Source organism: Meleagris gallopavo, chromosome 21 (assembly GCF_000146605.3).
Source record: "Meleagris gallopavo isolate NT-WF06-2002-E0010 breed Aviagen turkey brand Nicholas breeding stock chromosome 21, Turkey_5.1, whole genome shotgun sequence".
NCBI lineage: Eukaryota > Metazoa > Chordata > Aves > Galliformes > Phasianidae > Meleagris > Meleagris gallopavo.
Window position 1 is genome coordinate 2,812,059 of NC_015031.2, and position 21,260 is coordinate 2,833,318.

Here is a 21,260-nt window from a genome sequence, read left to right on the forward strand (position 1 = left end):
GGTGCCGGCCGATCCCAGAGGGGTGCTGCGGAAGGGCCGCGCTTTTCTCGATCTGTTCTGGGATATCGCCAAACCCGAGCAGGACGTGCGGCTGGAGGCTACCGAAAATCTCCTGCGGCACCTGAGGGACGGCGGGGAGGTGAGGAGATGCGGCTGGGGAGCGGCGGGGCTCCGAGCCGCTCGGGTCTGTGCGGGGCGGCTGTCACCGCCTGGCTCTGTTTCAGGATGAAGAACTGAAGTACGCCTTGAAGCGCCTGGTGGAGGGGCTGGGAGCCACACGCGAGGCTGCGAGGCCGGGATTCAGCTTGGCCCTGGCGCAGGTCAGTGCGTTGGAGTCACGACAGGATACTTTTATCTTTTGCCTTAGAAGATGCAAGGACGATTTCCTCTAGTATCACATTGTGTTTAAAAGTTGCTCGCTGTGGCCTAATAAGTGAGGCAGAGACTTTAGTGATGAAGCTGGTCGTGAAAAATAGGGAGGGAGTAGTGGGCATTCGACCATCCTGCATAGCACTGAGGATGCCCAAAGGGACATTAGCACGTATCTATGAGAAAAGAGCAAACCTCCCTGAAAGGAGGTTGGAGCATGGTGGGGATCTGTCTGCTCCCAGGTGACAGCGATAGGATGAGAGGTGATGGCAATAGGATGCCAGGAGAGGTTCAGGTTGGACATTAGAAGAAATTTCTTATCAGAAAGAGCTGTGATGCATTGGCACAGCTGCACAGGGAGGTGGTGGTGGTCACTGTTCCTGGAGGTGTTCCGGAGCTGTGGGGATGTGGCTCTGAAGGACGTGGTCAATGGACGTGATGGGGTGGGTTGGGGTTGGATTTGGGGATCTCAGAGGTCTTTTCTCAGTGCTGTTTAAGCCTGTAACATTGTAGACATCGAGTCTATAATTATAACTCATTGAGTTCCTGCAGTGGAGGTCCCCAGTGGGATGTGACCCTATCACACCTAACAAGCTGGTGATACAGCAGGGCCTGGTTTTTTCCCACTTAGGTCAAGGCCTTGCTGAAGAGTTTTGTTGCTTCTGTTAACGGGGTCATATGATTGCAGCAAAATGCTTTTATTATTAGTCCTGCTATGTCTGGAGCTTACAAACAGAAGGGGAATCAACTCTTTGAAAGCGTAGATAACAGCAGGACAAGGGCAAATGGTTTTAAGTTGAGGGAGGGAAGATTTAGGTTGGATGTCAGGGAGAAGTTCTTTACTATGAGAGTGGTGAGGTGCTGGAACAGCTGCCCAGAGAGGCTGTGGATGCCCCGTCCATCCCTGGAGGTGTTGAAGGCCAGATTGGATGGGGCCCTGGGCAGCCTGGGCTGGTATGAAATGTGGAGGTTGGTAGCCCTGCATGTGGCAGGGGGTTGGAGATTCATGATCCTTGAGGTCCCTTCCAACCCTGGTCACTCTGTGATTCTGTCTGCACTGGTTCTAATTCTAGTTGTGCTCTATTCTACTCTAATGAAGTAGCACATCTGATGTTCAGCCCTGTTCTGGCTGAACTTGGTAAATCTTCATAGAATGCAAGAGTTGCCAAGTGAGCTGTCTCATCCATCTCCTCAGGTTTTGCAGGCTTTTGAGGAAATCCCATTGTGCAGTGTCCTGGAACAGATAAAAGAAAAGCATAATCTGGAAAAGGTGAAAAAGGTGAGTTTTCTTCTAGCAGCATTGGCCAGCAGCTGGTTGTTCTCTGGAACCTGGACAGTGTGGCTTTGGGGTTCGTGCAGTGAAAAAAACTGAAATATTTCTGAAAGCTGAAAATAGATGGCATTGTTGCCTGCCACTGTTTTAACTGAGATTTGGCCATGTGACAGAGAGATAATCAATGGCAGGCACTGTTAAATATGGTGCTGGAGGTTGGTTTTGGGTTTCTTATCTTCATCTGGCAGGATGTTCTAGGCTAAATCTTCCAGCCACCTTGTTCCACAGAGGTGTAGCTGAATATGAGATGTAACTTCTCAGGGGGTTGGGCTTTTATTCCACTATTTTTTCCTTTTCAGAAACTTGTAAGAAATGCTGCTTTTGGAAACTTTTTTGGAGTTATGGCTCTTTTTCAGTCTGGCCGGCTTGTCAAGGTAACTTGTTATTTTTGTTGTTGGTCAGCAGTGGTTCTAGGGCTGTCTGAAGTACAGAAATGTCTGAAATACAGGGGGTGGAGGGTGTAGAGGGAAAGGCTGCATGCCCTCACTTTTTGAGTTGTCTTTCTTTTCTAGGACCAGAAGGCTCTGCTGGAGAGTATCCAGCTTCTGCAGCAGCTGGCACATCACCAAACACACCTCAGAGATCTCCCTAGCAAAACTCTTGTTGACATTTTGTCAGAGGTATGGCCACAGCATGTGTTGGATGGGAGGAGGGAAGGCTTTACTTTGGGAATTGCTTTTTCGTTGTTTGTTCGTACCTAAAAGTTGAGGGAGGATTATGGAAGAGTAAATTTAAACTGTGGGAGCTATATTCTAAATTGTCTGTGAGCAGATGCTTTTGTTCTGGGAAGGATGCTCTGGTTTACTTTAGTCTGGACAAACCCATGCTTAGTGACAACATACTGCCCTGCTCTGTGTGGTTCAGCACCTGGGGGACTGTATGGCAATACTGGATAAAAACTGATTAATTTTGGTTGCGTCACCATAAAGATTAGTTGTAAAGTTTTTGAAACACCACAGGCTTTTAGTAAAACACTGTACAATGCAGGTGTTTTAATATACTACACAGCAGGTTAGCACAATGCCCTCAAATGTTTCTCACATACTCTCTAACCTTCATTTCTGTCCAGGTTCCTGAAACTGTGTTTGAGGAGGTGCTTTTTGGCATCTTGCAAGCTGATCTGACGTCAGCCTTCAAATCTCCAGAGAACCTGCATCTTTTACTTGTGGGCATGCAGAAGTTCCCTGGTGTTCTAAAACCTAAAAAGCTAAAGAAGCTGTTTGGCTCACCTACTATTGTAAATGAAGAAAATATCCCCAGGTAAGTTGTTAAATGAGCACCATTAAATGCAGCATTCTTGGTCTCTTGGCTGTCTGAGAGAAGTATGATTTTCCCTCTGAAACCTGCCTGTATTTACCACTAGGAATGCTTTCTAACTTTCTATGTATGTTAGGGGTTAAATGCTAACAGCTATGCAGGTTATTAAATTATAGTTCTGACATTTCTCCTGAGGTGTTTTGCCTCTGGTGATTAGGAAATATTCTGCATTGTTCAGCAGGGTGAATTTGGCCTTCAGCAAACCCCTTGCAGGCTTGATCTTTCACACTATGCTCTTGCTTCTTTTAGACTTGTAGAGCTTCTGGAAAGTGCTGCCAAGTCAGAGAAGAAGGACAAGAAATTGCCCAGTGTTGGGCTTGATTTGCTACAAGTGTCATTGAAGGAAGGTGCCTTTGAACTGTTTTGGAATGAAGCTGTGGAGAATGGGCTATTCAAGGAGAAATCAGGACCTGTGAGGTTTGTTCATGTTTGTGCAGTATTTATTGCTTCCCTTATTATCCTTCTGTTTCTTGCCTCAGTCTTTCTGTTGCCCTGTGGTAGATGAAGCAGATGTTTTCTGATGAGCAATGTGAAACATTTGATTATTTAGATAGACATGAAAAACCTTATAGGAAGCCAGATCCATGAATTATCAGTGTGGTTTCTGCTAGAATAGGATGCATTAAAATGCCTGAATATTATTGGTCTCCTTTGGTTTGGGTTCTGATGCAGTCTGTATTTCAGTAGAATATGACTGGGGTTGAAGTCATAGCAGTAGTTGTTTCAGCTCCTTTTCCAAGTCTAATATTAGGTCTTTGCAGATTCTTAGATTGTCTCCTGCGACTCACGCTGTACAAACATGGTGCAAAATCCTCAACATAAATCTGTGAGCATTTTAGGGGCATATAATTTAATTTGGATTGTAGCAAGCCAGTCTGTGGACAGATCTAAAATCTCTGTTAGGTTAAGTGTTTGAAAGTCGTAGACGTGCACTTCCCTATACATGTGTATTTTAACATATTACACAAGTATCACAGTGAAAGGAAACCTTTTCCTAGCCTTGCCAGTTTATGTCTTGTGTTAGTTGACTTGAATTGGCACCTGTGTAAATCTGAAAATACTCCTTGTATGCTCAGAAGTGTTGTGTTTCTTAGCCTGACTTCCTGCAGAATTGAGGCTAACGCTGTCTATTTGACAGTTCTTGAGCCCATTAGGCAAAAAAAAAATTGATCAAATTTGACAGCAAGTTGCAAAAACACATAAATTTTTGTTAGTCGTGTGGAAATGGATACCTGGGGAGAAGAGAACCAGCTAGTGGGTTGAGGAAGGGGCTGCTGGTGAGGACTCATCTTTTTCTAGGTGGCAGAGGATGTGGTATGGGGAGGAATCTGAAAGCTGTGCTAGCCAGAAGGAATATTTTCAACAGTAGGATTTTTGACTTCAGTCTTTGCATGGTCCGTGCAGCCTGTCCCCATCACTTATTCTGTCATACAATCCCAGCATGGCCTGGGTCGAAAAGGACCTCGAAAATCATCTAGTTTCAACTCCTGTGTCATCTCCCTTTGTGGCTTTGTGACTTTGTCTCTGTTTGAGAGAATCTTATTTGTTTCTGCTCAGTTACATGTGCTACCGGCTGCTGGGCAGTGCTCTGCCACTGTTATCTCTGGATCAGCTGCAGATGGTTCTCAAGGGGAGGGTGATGCAGCACTATGGAGAACACGTTGTCACAACTCAGGTAGGTCTTCTGAAGGTACTCGTGTTCAGGGATAAAGACACTGTTCTGAGCAGAACTTCCCCCCTGCATTTGACCACTTTTCTAATCTTCTTGTATTAAAAAAAATAAATACATATATATATATATATATAATATACACACACACATATGTGTGTGTGATTCAGACCTTGGACTCTTACTAAAAGTAGGTTTATTGCATGATGGCTGATTGCAGTGGGATGAGTGAATCTGTGTTAGATTGTTAGTGCCCGTTTCTGTATTGCTATTCATACTTATGTTAAGGAGTCTGGAATTATTCACTGCTTTCATAGATGTTGTTGAGAAAGCTCTAACCATGAGGGAAGCAGAGGAAGGGCAGCCCTCAGCGTGCTGACAATGTCATATGTCATCCTTTGGCAGTCCTTTTGATTTTGCATATCTAGAAGCTCCTTTTTGTCTGTCAGTTTGCTGGGTGTTGCATGAGCATTTGAGAGCAAAGACAAAAAAGGACAACTTACTCTTTGTGTATTTTGGTGCTTGTTTCATTAAGCACATCTTTAGCACAGATTTTATATGGAAATTGGATTTTTGGAACTCCTCTTCCTCCTTCCTACTTAGGAATCAAGCAAACAACACATCTCTACTATAAAGGGAGGAGAATGGAAGGAGAGTACTGATAATAATGGTCTTTAACTTGGCTGTCATGCTAACACAGTCCTAAACATTCTCAGTGGATCCAAAGATCACTGCCCTTTCTTGGGAGGGATTGGATTTGATAGTCTTTCTGTTCTGGTACCAGAGCTGTGATAGATGTGTGTTTTTGCTATAAAAATAATGATTACCATGGTGCCTCCATATATGGACCAATTTTCTCCAGGGTTTCTCCACTGACTGAGTTGGTTTCTTGTGTTGGCTTTTTTTCTGTTCTTCCATGTGCATCCAAAGATTTGTTAATGCAATTCCTGTCTGAAGTATACAAATCCACTGAAGACAATCTCTGTCTAACGTATGCAAAGAGAAAAGCCTGGTTTTGTTGATGAGGAAATAGAAAATATCTTAGTTTTATTTTCTTTGTTTTGTTTCCTTCCTTTATAGAGGTTGTTTATTTTGGAAAGCAAATGGTGTAATATTGTAAGTTTTTATTGCATTCGTGTTGCTCTTGGAGATGGAACTAGGCAAAGCTTGAGTGGTAATGATTGGCAGTTATCTTCCTGAATCTGCTTTTTTTTTTTTTTGAGCCAAGAGAGCAAATGTATTAAATTTTTGTTGAGAAATGATGAAATTCCCACTGTGAGTTATTAGCCTGTTTGCAGCCAATTGCTTGTTATTTTTTTCTCCCAGCTTTCATACTGATGGACAAATAAGGAGGTTTTGAATACAGGAAAAGCAGGACCCTGCTAAATTGTGCTTTGTGTGAGATGGCTTGTTGGAATATTTATGTTATGGGTGGATGGATTTGTAGTTAATTAGAAATCTGTAGAGCTTTTATTTTAAAAGCAGCGTTCCCTAAACTTTCATTACCTTCCCCGTTCCTGCCAAATTTCTATATTGCTTCTGATACAGTACCAGGCAAGTTGTTTTATTCATTTACAGAAGTTACGTTGCATTTTTGTAATGAAGCCACAGTTTGTTCTCCTCAGAGTTGGGCCAGTTATATTTCTGATTTTTCCAGACCAAAAGTGAAGGCAGTAAACGCTGTGGGCAGTGAAAAGTCAAGACAGAATGGGATGTGTGGTGAGATGGGATGTGTCCTGGTGGTCTGCATGGACAGTCTGCCAGCCATATGCCTTGCAGATCAGTACAGCACTAATAGGCTTTAGCACAAACCAGCTGCACTTCAGGACATGTTTTTTCAGGTTATGCTGGTAACTCCCCCTTCTTTCAGAATGCCTCAACACTTTTGAGACGTCAGGGAGAGAAGGTGGGATTTGTACCGTGTGCTGTAGACCAGCAGGCTGCTAGGTGAGACCAGAAATGATGTGGGAGAATTTCTGAATTGAGAGAAAGCGTGAAGCAAGTGGTGGGAGAAACATCCTGAACCCATCCCCATAAAATAGAAGTGAGCAACCCAAGAGCTTAGCTGCAGTGATCCACGTGTGGCTGGTCGGCTGGAGCTTGACTGCTTGGGAAAGTCCAAATTGAAGGGTTGAGGTACATGCCAGGATTCTTTGGTTGCTTACAGTGATTCCTTTTATGTGAAGTGAAATCAATGACCTGCTGTATCCCTTATGGAAGTGTTCAGGCATGTGGCTTTAATTTACTTATTGCAGTCAAATCAGTAGTGATTTGTTCTCCTAATGACATGCAAACTCAGTGTGCTGTTCCCAACCTGTTTGTTTGACTGTTTTTCAGCTTCCAGACCGATTTAAGTTTGCTCCAGAGATGGAAGCATACGTAGATAAATTCCTGACCAGCTGTGATGATCCGGAGAGGCAGCTAGCAATGATGATTGGCTTCTCTACTCTCACCAATCAAGGCTACCCAGTGGTACCCAGCGTTTGGAGGGTGGTTAGACACCTACAGCCAGTGGCATTGCAGAAATACGTTGACTGGCTCAAGGACATGTTCCTTAAGCCAGACTTGGACTGTTGTTTAGACTTCTCAACTAACCGGCAAAAGCAGAACCAGGAAAATAAAAACATGTGAGTGTGTTTATGATGCATCTTTTCATTCTGTTTCGTGGTTAGGGGAGCTACTAATGCAGTTCTTAAAACAATTCTGGTGAACTGTAATCCCTTGGTGGGGCAAATTGATTGTTGTGTAGTAAAAAGCAAGCTTGGGAAGATTGTATCTCTTCTTATGTACCTGTTGCTTCTTACCACGTAACTTACTTTGCCATTCTTAATGTAAACCCTCTAAGTGAAAGTCACCTCTTGCTGCGTTGGGACGTGTGCTTTGTGTTCACTTGTGTGTGGTGTTCATGCTACTGATTGAGTTCACTTCCCTATTGAAAGAGCACAACACAAGATTGCTCGATTAAGGAAATGGATCATCCACCGACTTATGAGCATTGTTGAAAGTCCTGTGAAGAAAGAAGAGAGCCTTGTGATGGACATTTCCAGGTAAGAATGATTCTAAGACTGAATGCCACATGTGCTTGGAATAATTATTGTCTCTACAGCAGTGCTGTAGGTAAGCTGTTCCCATGGCAAATTGATACAGAAATATTCCATAATTAGTTATTTAGAAGATTAGGTTCTGTTTTTAAAACACGTTCTGCAAACTTGGACAAGCTCTTGTCATAAGTAGTTCAGGCCCTTATAATCAACACAGTCACATCTGTTTTTCATAAATGTTGGGTTCCTTCTTCTTTAGACTGTTTGAGGATGTAATTTCTAATCCTTGTGTCAGATTTTAGTGAGTATTTATCTTTCAGTTTGAGTCTTGGAGGATATAACCCAAACGTGACAGTCTGAGTATTATGTGGCCTCAAATGTTGACACTTCACTTCTGTGAAATCATGAGCATCCTTTTCTCTTCTTTATCCTGTGTACATGGAGAAAAGGGTTTTAATGTAGAGAATGGTATTTTTCAGTATTTGAACATCTTTACAAAAATATTGTATGTGCTGTGTTCTATTTAGTTTTGTGCAAACAGACTGCTTTTGCTCTACTATGACCTAACTGGCTTTTATTATTATTATTTTCATTTTGTGTATTCTAGGTTTTGCTTCTTCCATGCTTTCTTTGAGACTAAGAAAAAGACTTCCCAAATACCTGAGACAAATGTCCTTATATCAGAACCCCTAGATGAACAAGCTCACTCACTGGCAGCAAACTATTTCTTTGGGTAAGAATTTTCCTCGCATGCCCTATGTTTGAAATTTTTTCATCTTTTCTGGAGGTAAAACACCACGATCACCATGAAATGGCAGAACAAGATGTTTGAGTTTGTGTGCTGCAATTGGAGTGTTTTCTGTTTGACCCCAGGCCTAGGAAATGGCTTCTTTTTTAAGGAGATCCTATCTGAATGTCCCAAAGATCCTAAGCTTTTTTCCAATAAAAACTTTTTTTTTTGCATTGCATTGCAAACCTACTGAGTATGTGTGTGATAGTCAGGTAGGCAGTTGAACTCGGGATGCATTTTCTCATGTGGTTTCTGTTATCTCTGTTGCAAACTAGAAGTAAAAGGACTAAACAGAGAGGTGATGGGGTCACACAGGTTGCTGTTGGCTTTCTGTCTAGTCTGTGTGTGAGCCATTGATAGATCCATGTACTAAGGGAGATGGAGTTTGAGCAATAAGACAGGCATGGAATAACAGACACGGTCAGGTGATTGCCCAGCCTGATGCTCTAACCTCAGTAGAGGGAAAGTAGAGAACACAATGGGACAAAGAATGGGAAACAGCTGGGAACAGGAATGATAGTCAGTGTACAGCATCTTTTTGGGCACCAAGGCAATGAGGTGTACATTACTGTGCCTGGATTCATGCATGGGTTGAAAGTTAGGCTTGTGAATCTGGGTTGAAATGAGTGACTAGAGCTTCGTGTTGAGTGCTCTGTCTGGGGGCAGTATTTTGGCAAATATGGAGAGGGTCATCTTGTTCATCTGATGATAATGTGCTGGCTGTTTTTCTTTTCAGGTTACTTCAGACTTTAAATACCTTGACTGTTTTGGGGGATACAACTGAGGCAGCAGCCTTGAGGGAGAAGCACATCCATGGTGTGACTGCAGATGGGAAGCTGTGGATCTTTCATCTTGTTGAGTATGCCAGTGAGCTGCTCTCCAGTGAGAAGTATGTCAAAGCTGTGAAGCCTTTTACCAAAGAACAGAGAGATGCCTGGGAGAGGTGAGAAGTTTGGGAGGCTGTGTGCTGGGATCATGGGATGAGGAAGCTAAAAAGGTCTCTGGGCTAGTAGATTTTGGCTGTATTCTCTTGTCCTCCTCCTTTTGTTCTGATTGCTGCAGCAGAACTGTTTCACAGGCAGTAGCAGTTGTGTTTCTTCCCTTCAGTATCCTGCACCTGGTACTTGGCTTTCAGGATGCCTTCCTGTTTCTCATCACCCAATCCTGTTTTATTTTTTATTCTGTCTGTGTGTTAACAGTGTGTTAAGTCATTCTGTCCTTTCCTATTTTCACTCACAGTCCCTCTCCTAAACATGTTAGCAACTCTACTAAGCTTTTCTCCATAGGAGCCCGTTCAGACTTCCCACTGACTCTTTCCTGATGCTCTTTTCTGGGCATGATAAGGGTCTTTGTCTTGGCTATAGTATTAGGAATGTAGCTTGTGTCCAAGTGCAGAGGTTTTATAAGCCACACAGAAGTTGAGATGCTATTGTTAAAATTATGTATTGTATATATGTCCAATATCAGTAAATTAGAAGTTGAGTATAGAAAATGGTTTTGTAGATTTTATCATGATTTTAGTCTGATCATAAAAGGGGATTTGCTGTTGTTATCATGAAAGACTCAAAAGGTTTTATTTCTTCAGGACACTTCAGTCTGTGAAGAACCTGCAAAAGAAGAAAAGTAAATCAGACAGTGCCAAGCACTTTGCTTTTCAGCAACTTCTGCTTTTAATGGCCATTCATCTTTTCAAGGTAAGCTCTCTGAAGCAAATATGATTAGTGCAAAATGTGTTGATAGCAAGGCATCCTGAACACCCAGCTGGAGAACTTCTTTGTATTCAGAGATCTATTCTTTCACTGCCTCTGGCTTCTAAGAATGGGGAATTGGGAGTTAATAAACTGTTTCTTACTCTGTCTGTAGACACTAAGTTACAGGGGCAAAGCTTGGTGCAAGCACTGGTTGTGCTATTGATTTGTTGCTGGGTAAAACAATTCTACTTTGTTTCATATTTTCTTCTGTAGAGGGGCTGTAGTTGCTGATTTTAATACTTGTACTTTTTAAAGAGATCCTTAGGTTTGGGATATATTCCTTCTGTTGCTGTTGATATTGGGGAGTTCACAAACTGAGTGTTTACTGTCTACTTGTGGTCAAACAGAATCCATCAGAAACAATGGATCTTCTGAGTGACCTTCTGAACTGCACAGAGAGGGCGTTCAGCAAGGAAGCTAAGAAGAAAAAGACTGGTGAGTCCTTTCTGCAGAAAGAAATTGAATGGGATTGTTAAAGCCCTGTCAAAAGACAGAAATGGAGGTTCTGCATTAGTGAATCACTCTGAATACATCATTTCTGGCTTGATGCACTTTTTCCCAGGAAAATCCCCTCTGCTTCATTCTTTCCTCATCTTTCCAAATCTCTTGTCCATCTTGCCGTCCTCATCCTCAGTTGATGGTGTTCCTATGTGCCCCTTACACAGGGGGCTTCAGGTCTTGTTGTTCAGATGAGCAGCATCCAGCAGAGTTCATTCATTTTGAGTCCTTGTTCTGTGCTGCCCATGAGCTTGCTGAATACAGCAGGCAAGCCTGAAAGTTGTTACTTCAGGAGCACAAGTCTTGGGCTGTCTGAATGCATCCTTGTGTGCACACGTAAGACAGGTTCTTTCCCTGACAGGAAAGACAGGTCAAATCCCAACCTACTTCCACAGGCCCAAAGTGAGACTAGACTAAAGCAGCAGGAACAGGTTGGGATTTGAGCAGAAAAGAACCTGTCTTATACTTATGACTTTGTCTCTAAGTATGGTCTTATTCTTCTTAAATCCCTATGTAAATTAGTAGGTTACAGAACAGAAGCCATAATTTTTGGTGACTTAGTTGTATGAAGATAAGGATTTCCAGTCTTTCAGACTAATGGACCACTGTCCATTACCTCTTTTCATGGACTCCTGTGGCTACTGATTTCATTGGAAACCTTATAAACATCAGATAGTTTGGCTAACTAGCTGCTGCTGATTGCTTGAACGTGGTCACATAGGTACCTCATGAAGTGCAGAAATGCTAATGGAAGTAATGATTAAATTAATTGTAGGTTTTGTTACTTGTTGTAGCTTTGCAATCACCTAAAAACTATTTCAGGTACGTTTCTCTTTGTTAGTTGTCTTTCCATTATTTGTTCCTGTGCAGAGAACGCAGAGCCAGAATGGGTTGAGGTGATTGTGGAAATCCTCCTCTCCCTGCTTGCCCAGCCCAGCCTGCTCATACGTCGCATTTCCAACAGCGTGTTTGGACGGATCTGTCCTAACCTGACCAAGAAGGGCCTGCAGCTGATCTTGGATGTAAGTCTTGTCCCTAACAGGTAGAGAAGCGTGTCTCTATTTTGGGATTAAATAAAAGCCTCCTTGATTTTAAAAATGTCTGTCATATGTGTGCTGCTGAATTTTAAAAGCAGATTGTGGACAATTTCTTTGTGAGAGCATGTGATCTAATTTTAGGCTCTATTCCTTAGCAGTTTTGGGCTGAGGAAATTCTTGATGCGTTTTATACAACTGGTACATTTTATATGTGAATATCAAAGGTAACTTTTTCTGAAAAGGTTAAGCATAGATGTACTAAAAATAACCAACACTGAAAACTTGAACTGGTCACACCACTGAGTAAGGTGGTGTCTTCTGAGAGAGTAGTATATAGGTGGCAGTACTTGAAACAATGAACCTAATACTTAATTTGTAACAAATCAAATGCATGATCTGTCTCCAACCTCTGCACCTTTGTTGTTTCTTAGAGAAAGAACTTAATAACTGACCTGATATTAAAAGTCAGAAAGTTGCATGTCCTTACTATGTCATCATTCAGCTGCCCTTTGAGCTGAAATTCGTGTCTTTTGTGCATGCAAAGCACTGAAAAGAAGGAAAAACAGTCCCTCTTTTCTGCAGGTTCTTGACCCGTATCAAGATCAGGATGAAGAAAGTGCTGTTGTTGTGGTGGAAGAATCAGAGAAAAAGATCAAGTCTGAACAGGACATGGTGATTGATGTGGCATTGCTTGTGCCAAACAATTTTCAGACCTTCAGCATTTAACAGTAACATTTCTGCTGATCAGTTGTAATAGACATAACTGCATTTCTCTGCCTTGAATGAAATGGCTTTGGCTCTATTAGGATTTATTTTAAATGTGCAACAAACAAATTGTTTGCTGGAAGTGCATGTTTATTAGTCTCGGGATTGAAGGAAAATGCTGTTGTGGGTATGGCTATTTGAACAGGTGAGACTTCCTGAGAAGAATTGCCTACATCCTGAGATTAGCACAGGCCTCTCTGCAGCTCAGACAGATTGAATCATGGTCGTGATGCACGATCATCTGAATTCAAGATCTTGGGCTCTAAGAACTGCAGATATTCAGGTCATGAAGTATTATTAATTATTAGCAGAAAGGGAAGTCAGATAGGGGGCTGTTACTTCAGTTCTTCCTTAGAAGCTTCTTTTTTAAGCCACATTCAGTGTGATAGAGAGGTAAGTGATATTCTGCTCATGGCTCTTGTGAGGACCTGATACCTGTTGTTATCTGAGGGCTGCAGGCAAGAGAGCAGGCTGAGGGAGGGCTTGACTTTTATTTCTGACCAGTGACACATCTGAGAATTAAGTGGGGCCTGAGGAATGGTGGGATCAGGAGATGAACTTTTCTTCCTCAGGATGATGATGATGATGAAAGTGAGGACTCCTCAGATGATGGCGACAGCGAGGAAGAGAATGACAGTGAAGATGAGAAGAATGAAGAAGTGGATGAAGATTTTCGCAGTCAGCTGATCAATGTTCTTCAAGCAGGGAATGCATTGGTATGTTTTCAGTGCCTACCTTCATACAGATACCAGGAGGTCTGGGGTGGTGAAAAATTATCAAAACCCCACATTCTGTCTGAGCCTACATGGTGATAACCTTAGCTGTTGTCTTCACATGGCATTTGATGCAGGAGGTCAGGAGCTTCAAAGACAGTAAATCATTTTTTCTTTCATTTATTGTCAGGATGTCCTGCGCACTGTTGCTTCCTCAGTCTAGCCTGATAGCTTGCTTTCCTACCTGCAGTCAATGAGATGGATGGGAATAAAGCTTTGAGATGCTATTATGTAGTGTCTGTTTTTGTGTCCCTGCAAAGTGCACAATGCACAATGACCTGGGCAGGTGAGGGTCAGGAGCTGTTTTTGAAGTATGTGAAGTGACATGTAGTTTTTGTATTCTAAAATAACAAAAGGGAGAAGATGAGAGTGATGAAGAACTGGATGATGAGGCTATGATGGCTCTCGACAAGAACATCTCAGCTCTCTTTGCAGAACAGCAGAAACGGATCCAAGCAAAGAAGGATGAGAAAGACAGGATAAGGAAAGAGAAGATCCTGCGGAGGGATTTCAAGATTAAGGTGTGAGATAAGTACCTCAAGCAAAGAGCTTTGGCCAGCCAGCTTGCTTGCTGTCGCCTACTGTGTGCTATGAGCTACTTAATGTTAAATAGTTTGGACATTCATGTACATTGTAAGCTCATGGAGATTGGGTCTGGATTTTTCTGGCTTGTACAGCACCTGATGCAGCAAGGTCATGGGCAGAGACTGGGGCTTCACGTACTGACTCAAGAAAGAAAACAAGGTTGCACTGTTTAAAAAGTGAGCTGTGGGTTTGATTTGCTTGTCTGAAATGCTTCAGCTGACTGGCTCTCTCCCCGCACTTACCCATAAGGCAGGTACCTGTCAGTTTTTGTAAACTGGACAAGCTTGATGTGCCTTATTGTGATGCACATAAAATCCCACCTGGTAACCTTGCAGCTTAAGCTTTTTCTTGACTTTTATGCTAATAAAAACCAGGAGGGTTGTGATTAACCCCCTCCTGGTTATTTTGTGTCTGTAATACTGACCGGAGGCCACCTGATGCCATCATGGTATGGTACAGGGTATTCAGCCATGCAGGAACAGCTCAGCTGCTCGTGTATAGAAACGTCTGGTCGTGTATAGAAACATCACAGTAGCTAGGAGAAAGGCTGGTTTATGTAGTGAGCCATTGGCTTTGCTGCTTTTCTATTCTGATGCTGTACAATAAGAGTATGATTTTATGGTCATGCAGTGTCTGGAAGACAAAGGGGGCTTATGGGTGTAAGAACTAACAGATCTGTGCCAAATTACAGTGACTGCAGGTCTGGCTGAGTGGTGGTGACTCTCATAACTGCTGTTTCTAAGTGGTTCCACTGCATAAAATAGGCTAGAGTTAACCAGCAGCTTTTAATCTTCAGTTTCAAACATTTAGTCTTCACGTTATCATGTCCTAACATTGGAAATGATAGCAGATCTCAGCTGTAAATATCGTTTTCTTCAGACATCTTCCAGCTGCCACGTACCCTGCTCCAGATGGAAGGAGCTGCTTTGAATAGATCCATCCTCTGTTCCTTGTTTACGTTAGTTCTCAACTCAGTAACTGTGTTTTCAGGTGCTGGATCTGGTTGAAGTGTTCCTGAGTAAGCAACCAGAGAACCCCCTGGTGTTCGACATCATTGAGCCTCTGCTTCAAGTGATTGAACAGTGCATGAGCTCAGACTCAGACAAGCAGGAGGTTGATTTCCTCCAGAAAACAGCTCATATCTTCACGTAAGTGTCCTTAATCCTCTTGTTATAGGTGAGGGCTTTTTCATGACACCAGTAGTATTAGATGAATCCCTGAAGTTTCTCTTTTTAAGAATGGAGACAATTGCTGTGTTTATAGATAACGTGGAATTAGATTATTGTCATCACACACACGCACACACTCACAAACATAGACAGTGCTTGGCTATAACGTGCAAGAAAGCATTCAGGACCTGAGTTTTCTAGTCTAAGGGACTTCAAGTGTTAAACCAATTTGCAAGTGGAAACCTGCAGAACAAACATTCGGTATTGCAGACACAGTACCATGTCTCCGAGTATTTCCCCAGGCCTCTGACCTCTGAGTCAAATGGTTCAACAACTCTCTGGGCTTACAAGTTGCTGCTGTGGCTGGAACAGAACTCCCAAGAAATTATTACTAAGACAGGCAAAGTACAAATTGTTTCTGCTTACTGGCAGAAGTGAGGAAGGATATAAACAAGACAGAGGCATAATGCATGGTGTGTTGTGATGTGTGCCCTCTGTACCCCACTCCCTGATGTTCTCAGCACTGCTCTAAGGTGCTGCTCTCTCCCCCTTTTGTGAAGCAGTTCTGCTGTAGCACAGTTTGTGGCTACAGTTTGTTCACTTTGTGGGAACTCTGGAAGAATGTTGACTCTGTTGCTCAAGTAGCTGCTTCAAGGTGGAGAGCAGCGATTCTGCTCACCCTTCTTGCCTCAGCAATGTGTGTTTCCTTTGCTGCCCAGGGCTAGCTCCATTTTTTTTGTGTGTGTTATGCTAAGCCCAGTAATGAGAGTTCAGACATCTTTTCCCTAGAGCTCTTCTTGGAGGTAATGGCTTTGGGTTTGTGCTTAATGCTCTTTCAGGAACTCGTTATGCCGAGCTAAGCAGTACTGCAAGAGAGTGGATGTCCTGCAAGATGATTTGCACACCTTTGTGGAGAGGCTTGTGAAAAAAGCTTGCAAGCACACTGATTCTTCAGTGGCTCTCTATTATTTCAGGTAAGTGTTAAAAAAGAGCTTCTGTACTGTGTTCTGTGGGCAGTGCTATGACTGTGGCTGGTCTGTAAGCAGGCGTAATGTTGCATATTACAACAGTTCAGAGAGCTGAGAAAGTCTATGAAGGCCATGTGCCTGTATCTGGGTCTTACATGAGTACCAGTCATTCAGCCTGGCAGTGTGAAGCATTTTCAAACAGAGATATCTATTTTTTGTTGATGATCTGCAATATAGCAGTTGTCATATACAGCTTTGCTAATAATGATGGGAAGTGCTCCCTTGAGCTTCATCAGAGAGTAATGAATTGCACGTGATTCAGCACAGGGATGAGTATAATTTATGGTCTGTCTGCAATGATGATTCTGTAAATACTGTGGTTTCCTGTCTCCATGATGGCTCACTGAGGATTGTAATGATGCTGGCTTCTGTCTGTACATACCGGTATCTCCTTTGCCACTGAATGCAGTGAATTAGGATAAGCCAGATGTGTATCTGCTAGGAATTATGAGTAATCTTGCTGTTTCCTGGTGTAAATGGAAATGGCTCTCACCTGTAGGCTTTCTTGTAGCTTGCAGGTAAATTCAGGGAGACTTTCATACTCCGTACACAACTGTGTGGGTGCCACGTTGCATGGTTCACCCAGTGCCATGGGACAGTGTTGGCTCTGCAGCACACCCAGCCTGTGGCTGTGCAGGAGCCATGGTACGTCCTGGCTGTGTGCTGCATGGCTCCCTGCCAGCTTCTGCCAGTCCTAGTGCTGAGCAGAGCTGCTGTGTGCCTGCCCAGTTAATGCACATTCTCTAAAATTGTAGGCTTTCTGCTTGCCCTTTCTGATCTGCCTGAGCTTTCCAGGCACAGAGCAGCCTGGGCTGGGAGCACTGTGGTGCTGACTGGGCTCCGGAAGCCTGAGCAAATACAGAAGTGCTAGTCAAAACTGGCAGCATGCAGCATGAGCTTGAACAAACCAAGCTGGTAGTGGAGATGTTTGTGATTGTGGTGACAGACAGTGAAATGATGCAGCCTCCTAAGACTTAAATCTGTCAAGAGTGCGTTAAACTAAGAGAAGGGACCCTCTCAGACTCTAATCCTCTGTTAGTAGAGAGCAGGCTGCCTGCTTCACTTGGCCTCTGCCCTCAGGTGGCTTTGCAGTGACACTGGTAACTGCTATTGTTCTCTTTTTCATTTCTTTTAAGTGCCTCCTTATACCTGCTCAAAGTGTTGAAAGGAAATGTGTCAGATAAATCACCAGCTCTTCCTGTCCCCCTGTCAAAGAAGCAGACAAACACCATCCCACAGGCTTGTCAGGTAAGAGCAGGCTGCTGTCAAGGCAATGTTTTTGCCAGTAAACTTGCATTCCCTCATTTTGCTGAGAGGACATTGCTTATTCAGTCTCACTGTTTCTGCTGTCTGCAGATAGCTGTCTGTATGATTTCTTTTCCATGCCATAAAATGTCACACTCTCCATTCCGTTCTGCCTCACCTTCCTGTCTTTGCAGTTCCTGTTTGCCTGTGGCCACCAGGGGCTGCTGATGGACACTGGATCTGTGTTAATTACCCAAAATGCTTGATATGTATTTATTACTATTCTGTCTGATGTGCTGTTTTTTGTTTTTTTTTTTTGCATTAACCTCTTTGCAGTCTGAGTTCTTTTTTGGGAGGGTGCTGAGGAGTAGGGGTGCACAGGACTGTGGTGGATGGGGTGAACTCACCTCTCATTGAGATTTGGGCTGAGTAGTTTAAGTGAAAAAAGAGTAGAGCAACCCTGATTTTGGTGGTAGTTGGTTGCAGGAAGGCTCTTCACCTGGCTCTGCTTTGTGAGTGTATCAGTTGAGGAGCTTTACTGTCTGTTTCACTTTCACCTTCTGAAATTTTGCTCATTTTTGCTGAAAATCTGCTGAATGTTACAGGTCTCTGAATTTGGTGGCCCTTATGTTGGGCAGCCCCTTGCAGTCACCCCCACTAGAAATTAGGAAGGTTTTTCCAGCTAGCCTGCACTTGCCTCTGGATCTCTCAAATTGTGTGCAGGAATTAGAGCCTTAATTTTGTTAACATTAGTGTGGGAGGAATACAAACAGGACTAGCTTATGACAAGGGAGGGTCTGGAAATTACAAACAATGAGATATTATTAGTGGCTGAAAAGACAGTCAATGTTTCTAAGGCTTTGTGAGAAACCAAGAGTGCTAATCCAAGCAGCTCTTGTTCTGTGCTGGCCTTCCTGGAAAGAAAAACTAAGGAGGAGATCTATGGGAAACATAAACAACATACTTGATGGCGAGGCTAGGGTGAGACATGCTGCATCCTTGTGCAGCTTCACAGCAAAGACTATTATTCCTATGGGGAAGAGAGCTGTAGTCTTGTGCCAAGAGCACAGCCAGCAGTTAAAGTGAGTTGCTGGTTTTAGAGAAGTGACACAGTTTAGTCTGTGTGGTTCTACTGGTGCTGATGTTGTTTTGAGGCCAGGAAGGTCTTTTTGGAGAGAGCAAGTGTGGTGTGTTTCCAATGAGCAGCGCTTTGTGAGGACATTCTGGAGCTTTTCAGTAGTCAGCAAAGTGGAACTAGGACAGACCATATGATGCAGTGGTCACATTGAAAAGACTTACTGCAAAAGAAATGTTTGATAACAATATCTGTGTGGGAAAGGATCAGTTTTCTCCTCTACAGCTATATACATCAAATAATTACTAAGCATAGGCACTTCAGAGCCATCTTCCCTTTTTTGGTCTTGCTTGTGTTCAGCTGCAGTAGCAGTAGGGCCTGTGTACTGTTGTGAAGATCCCAGCTTTGATCTCCTTTCTTTCCCAGAGAGTTGTGCCTCCCTGGCGATGTGAGAACAGTCAGGAATGTCAGGATGTGGTGCTGCCCTCCTCATTCGCCTGCATGCTGTTAGTTTAGATCCACGTTGCTTCTGCAGGTCTCATTTTCCTGCTGCCTGTCTGGCTTTCTTTTTCCCCACCAGAGGGAGATATTAGAGCGTTTACACCTGTCTGGAATTGCTGGTTCCCTGGTTGGCACCAGGGCTTGTCTGCTGGGCGCTGACAAATCCTGGACAGAGCTGCTACGTGGTATATTGACCTACACCTACAGATTCAGATGGCTGTACAGCTGAGAACTCCATGTGTACAGCACAGCTGCTGCAGGATTGTCTGTGAACCTAATGTGAGCTATACATACTTACCACAAACCCAGAATACAGCCCTTGCATGAAACCGCACTACATCTAGTATAATTAATCTTTTTAGGAAGCCGTGCTACACTTCACTAACTTGGTCATACTGCTATTGGAACTTGGGAGAGCATGTGTGGGGCCTGCTTTGTTCTTTCTTCTTGGCAATATGTTCTATTCCATAGGCCTGTTTCATATAAACTACCTAAGAACATTGAGCTGTTGGAAAAATCAGCGTGCAGTGGTTGAAATGAATTGCTTTATTTAGCAATGAATCACTCTTGTTTCAGGGGAAAATTTTTGTTCTGCTTTTTCCCTATAGCTTTTGAGCACAGGCTGCTTGGACGTGGAGAGAGTGACTTTGATATATCAGCAAGCACTGACACAATTCTTGAGCAAACGAAACAGTGCTCTCACAAGTTCCATGTTTCTCGATCTCTTCACCCGCTTCCCGGTAAGTGTTGCTGCCTGTATGGTGCACTTTCTCCTTGTGGCTCCAAAATACAGCTGTAAGCCTGGGGAAAGGGGAGAAACTTTTCCAGTTTGTTGTGGGCTGTTAAAATTGTTGCAGGGCTTCCTCGGATTTTCACCTTCTTAAACTCTGAATAGTCTGTGTTTTGATACCAGTGCTGCAGAAGACCACTCTGGTTTGGATCGGGATAAAGCATGGAGAATGTAGGTGAATAAAAGGCTGCTTTTTAAAGAGAAGCTCTAATTTTCTACCAGTATTCAGGACCACGTGGATAAGCAGTGCTTGCACAAAGGCAGAGAAGGGGCCAGCTTGTTTAAACAGCTCCTGTCCAGGTTTCTGGAGCTCATGGATTCCATACAGCTGTTCCTTGCAGAAATGTCTTTTTAAATCTTTAAGCTCATCCCTTTTATAAAACAAAAGCAATGATTTACATAGATACTGGCTTTTTTAAAGCTGGGTTTTACCCGCTTGCCAGAGCTATCTGTTCTTTCAGTAGTCTTCTTGCCCCCTTATGGAAGCTGCTTTAGGTGGTGTGGATGAAATAACATCTGCACAAGGCGTTAGTGAACTTTACAGCAGACTGCTCTTTCTGTTTTCTTCCAGTGCCTGATAGATGGCATTGGAAATCTGCCAGTAAGGTATTTGCAATCCACATGCTTTCTCATTTCTTGTGTCTGGATTCTTTCTCCCCGTGGAGTTGGAAGGATTTTGTATAGAAACCTAGAAATTGTTGGATTAGGCCAGAAAAGAGATTCAGCAAGCTTTGCTGACATGAAACCCTGCCCTGGAAATGTTGTTTTGACCATGAATTGTTGCAGGGTGTGATTTTAAGATAACATCTCTCTAGAGATGCTGTCCTCCTGACAGCTGTTTCTGGCCCTTTAGTGCACGGAATGGGACCTTTTCCCAGCTCTGACTTTCTCTAGTCTAACTCAGCACGTTTTCCTTTGCCTGTGGAGCTGTTCCTCTGCATGAAGTGAACTGCCTACAGAAAATATCAGGGGGGTAGAGACTTAAGTCAAGAATCGGGCATTTTCCTGATCTTTTCCAAGTAAAAAGTTTTGCTGCTGATTTTGTTGTGGTCAAGATTTTACAGGGCTGCTGTGAATAAAGTTGTTAATTTTCAAATAAGATGTTGCTGATCTCTGAACACCTTTCTTGTGGAATTTTCTTCTTGCTCAAGATAATAAGATAAAGAAAGACTCAATCTCTTATTGTTACAGATCATGTGCAAGCCATTAATAGACATCCTTGTGAAGTCTATCACAGCAGGAGCCAGGCAACATCAGCAGGTAAGAAGGAAAGCAAACAAACAAAGCTGTATTAAACAGTCAATCAGAGAAGTCACTTCAGCGTGGCAATTCAGATGGTGCTTAATGTGCTTATTGCTGCCTTTAGGGCTGCCCAATTTTGAGAATTGGCAGAGGTTTTACAAATACTGCCTTGCTGCTTCAGGTGTGTGTCTGAAGTTGTGGAAGTGGCTGATGTATCACAGTCACAGAGTTTCTTTGGTAGTGTTTTCTTTAGGAACTGCCACTTCCAGGGTCGAGGGCTGT

General features: G+C 43.1%; 1 protein-coding gene across 1 annotated transcript in view; it reads left to right on the forward strand.

Annotated features, from left to right (window-relative positions):
- The window catches only part of MYBBP1A (MYB binding protein 1a), a 51,516-nt gene that overhangs the window by 311 nt on the left and 29,945 nt on the right, over window positions 1–21,260 (forward strand). The window contains exons 2-24 of the mRNA XM_010721910.3: window positions 3–139; window positions 225–320; window positions 1,565–1,648; window positions 2,002–2,076; window positions 2,215–2,322; window positions 2,772–2,962; window positions 3,269–3,436; window positions 4,577–4,694; window positions 7,026–7,315; window positions 7,628–7,735; window positions 8,337–8,462; window positions 9,256–9,462; window positions 10,105–10,213; window positions 10,618–10,705; window positions 11,639–11,790; window positions 12,388–12,477; window positions 13,143–13,286; window positions 13,700–13,864; window positions 14,919–15,076; window positions 15,937–16,071; window positions 17,262–17,373; window positions 19,555–19,686; window positions 20,928–20,996. Coding sequence (XP_010720212.2) covers window positions 3–139; window positions 225–320; window positions 1,565–1,648; window positions 2,002–2,076; window positions 2,215–2,322; window positions 2,772–2,962; window positions 3,269–3,436; window positions 4,577–4,694; window positions 7,026–7,315; window positions 7,628–7,735; window positions 8,337–8,462; window positions 9,256–9,462; window positions 10,105–10,213; window positions 10,618–10,705; window positions 11,639–11,790; window positions 12,388–12,477; window positions 13,143–13,286; window positions 13,700–13,864; window positions 14,919–15,076; window positions 15,937–16,071; window positions 17,262–17,373; window positions 19,555–19,686; window positions 20,928–20,996 — 3,062 coding nt within the window. The remainder of the gene's footprint in view (window positions 1–2; window positions 140–224; window positions 321–1,564; window positions 1,649–2,001; window positions 2,077–2,214; window positions 2,323–2,771; window positions 2,963–3,268; window positions 3,437–4,576; window positions 4,695–7,025; window positions 7,316–7,627; window positions 7,736–8,336; window positions 8,463–9,255; window positions 9,463–10,104; window positions 10,214–10,617; window positions 10,706–11,638; window positions 11,791–12,387; window positions 12,478–13,142; window positions 13,287–13,699; window positions 13,865–14,918; window positions 15,077–15,936; window positions 16,072–17,261; window positions 17,374–19,554; window positions 19,687–20,927; window positions 20,997–21,260) is intronic.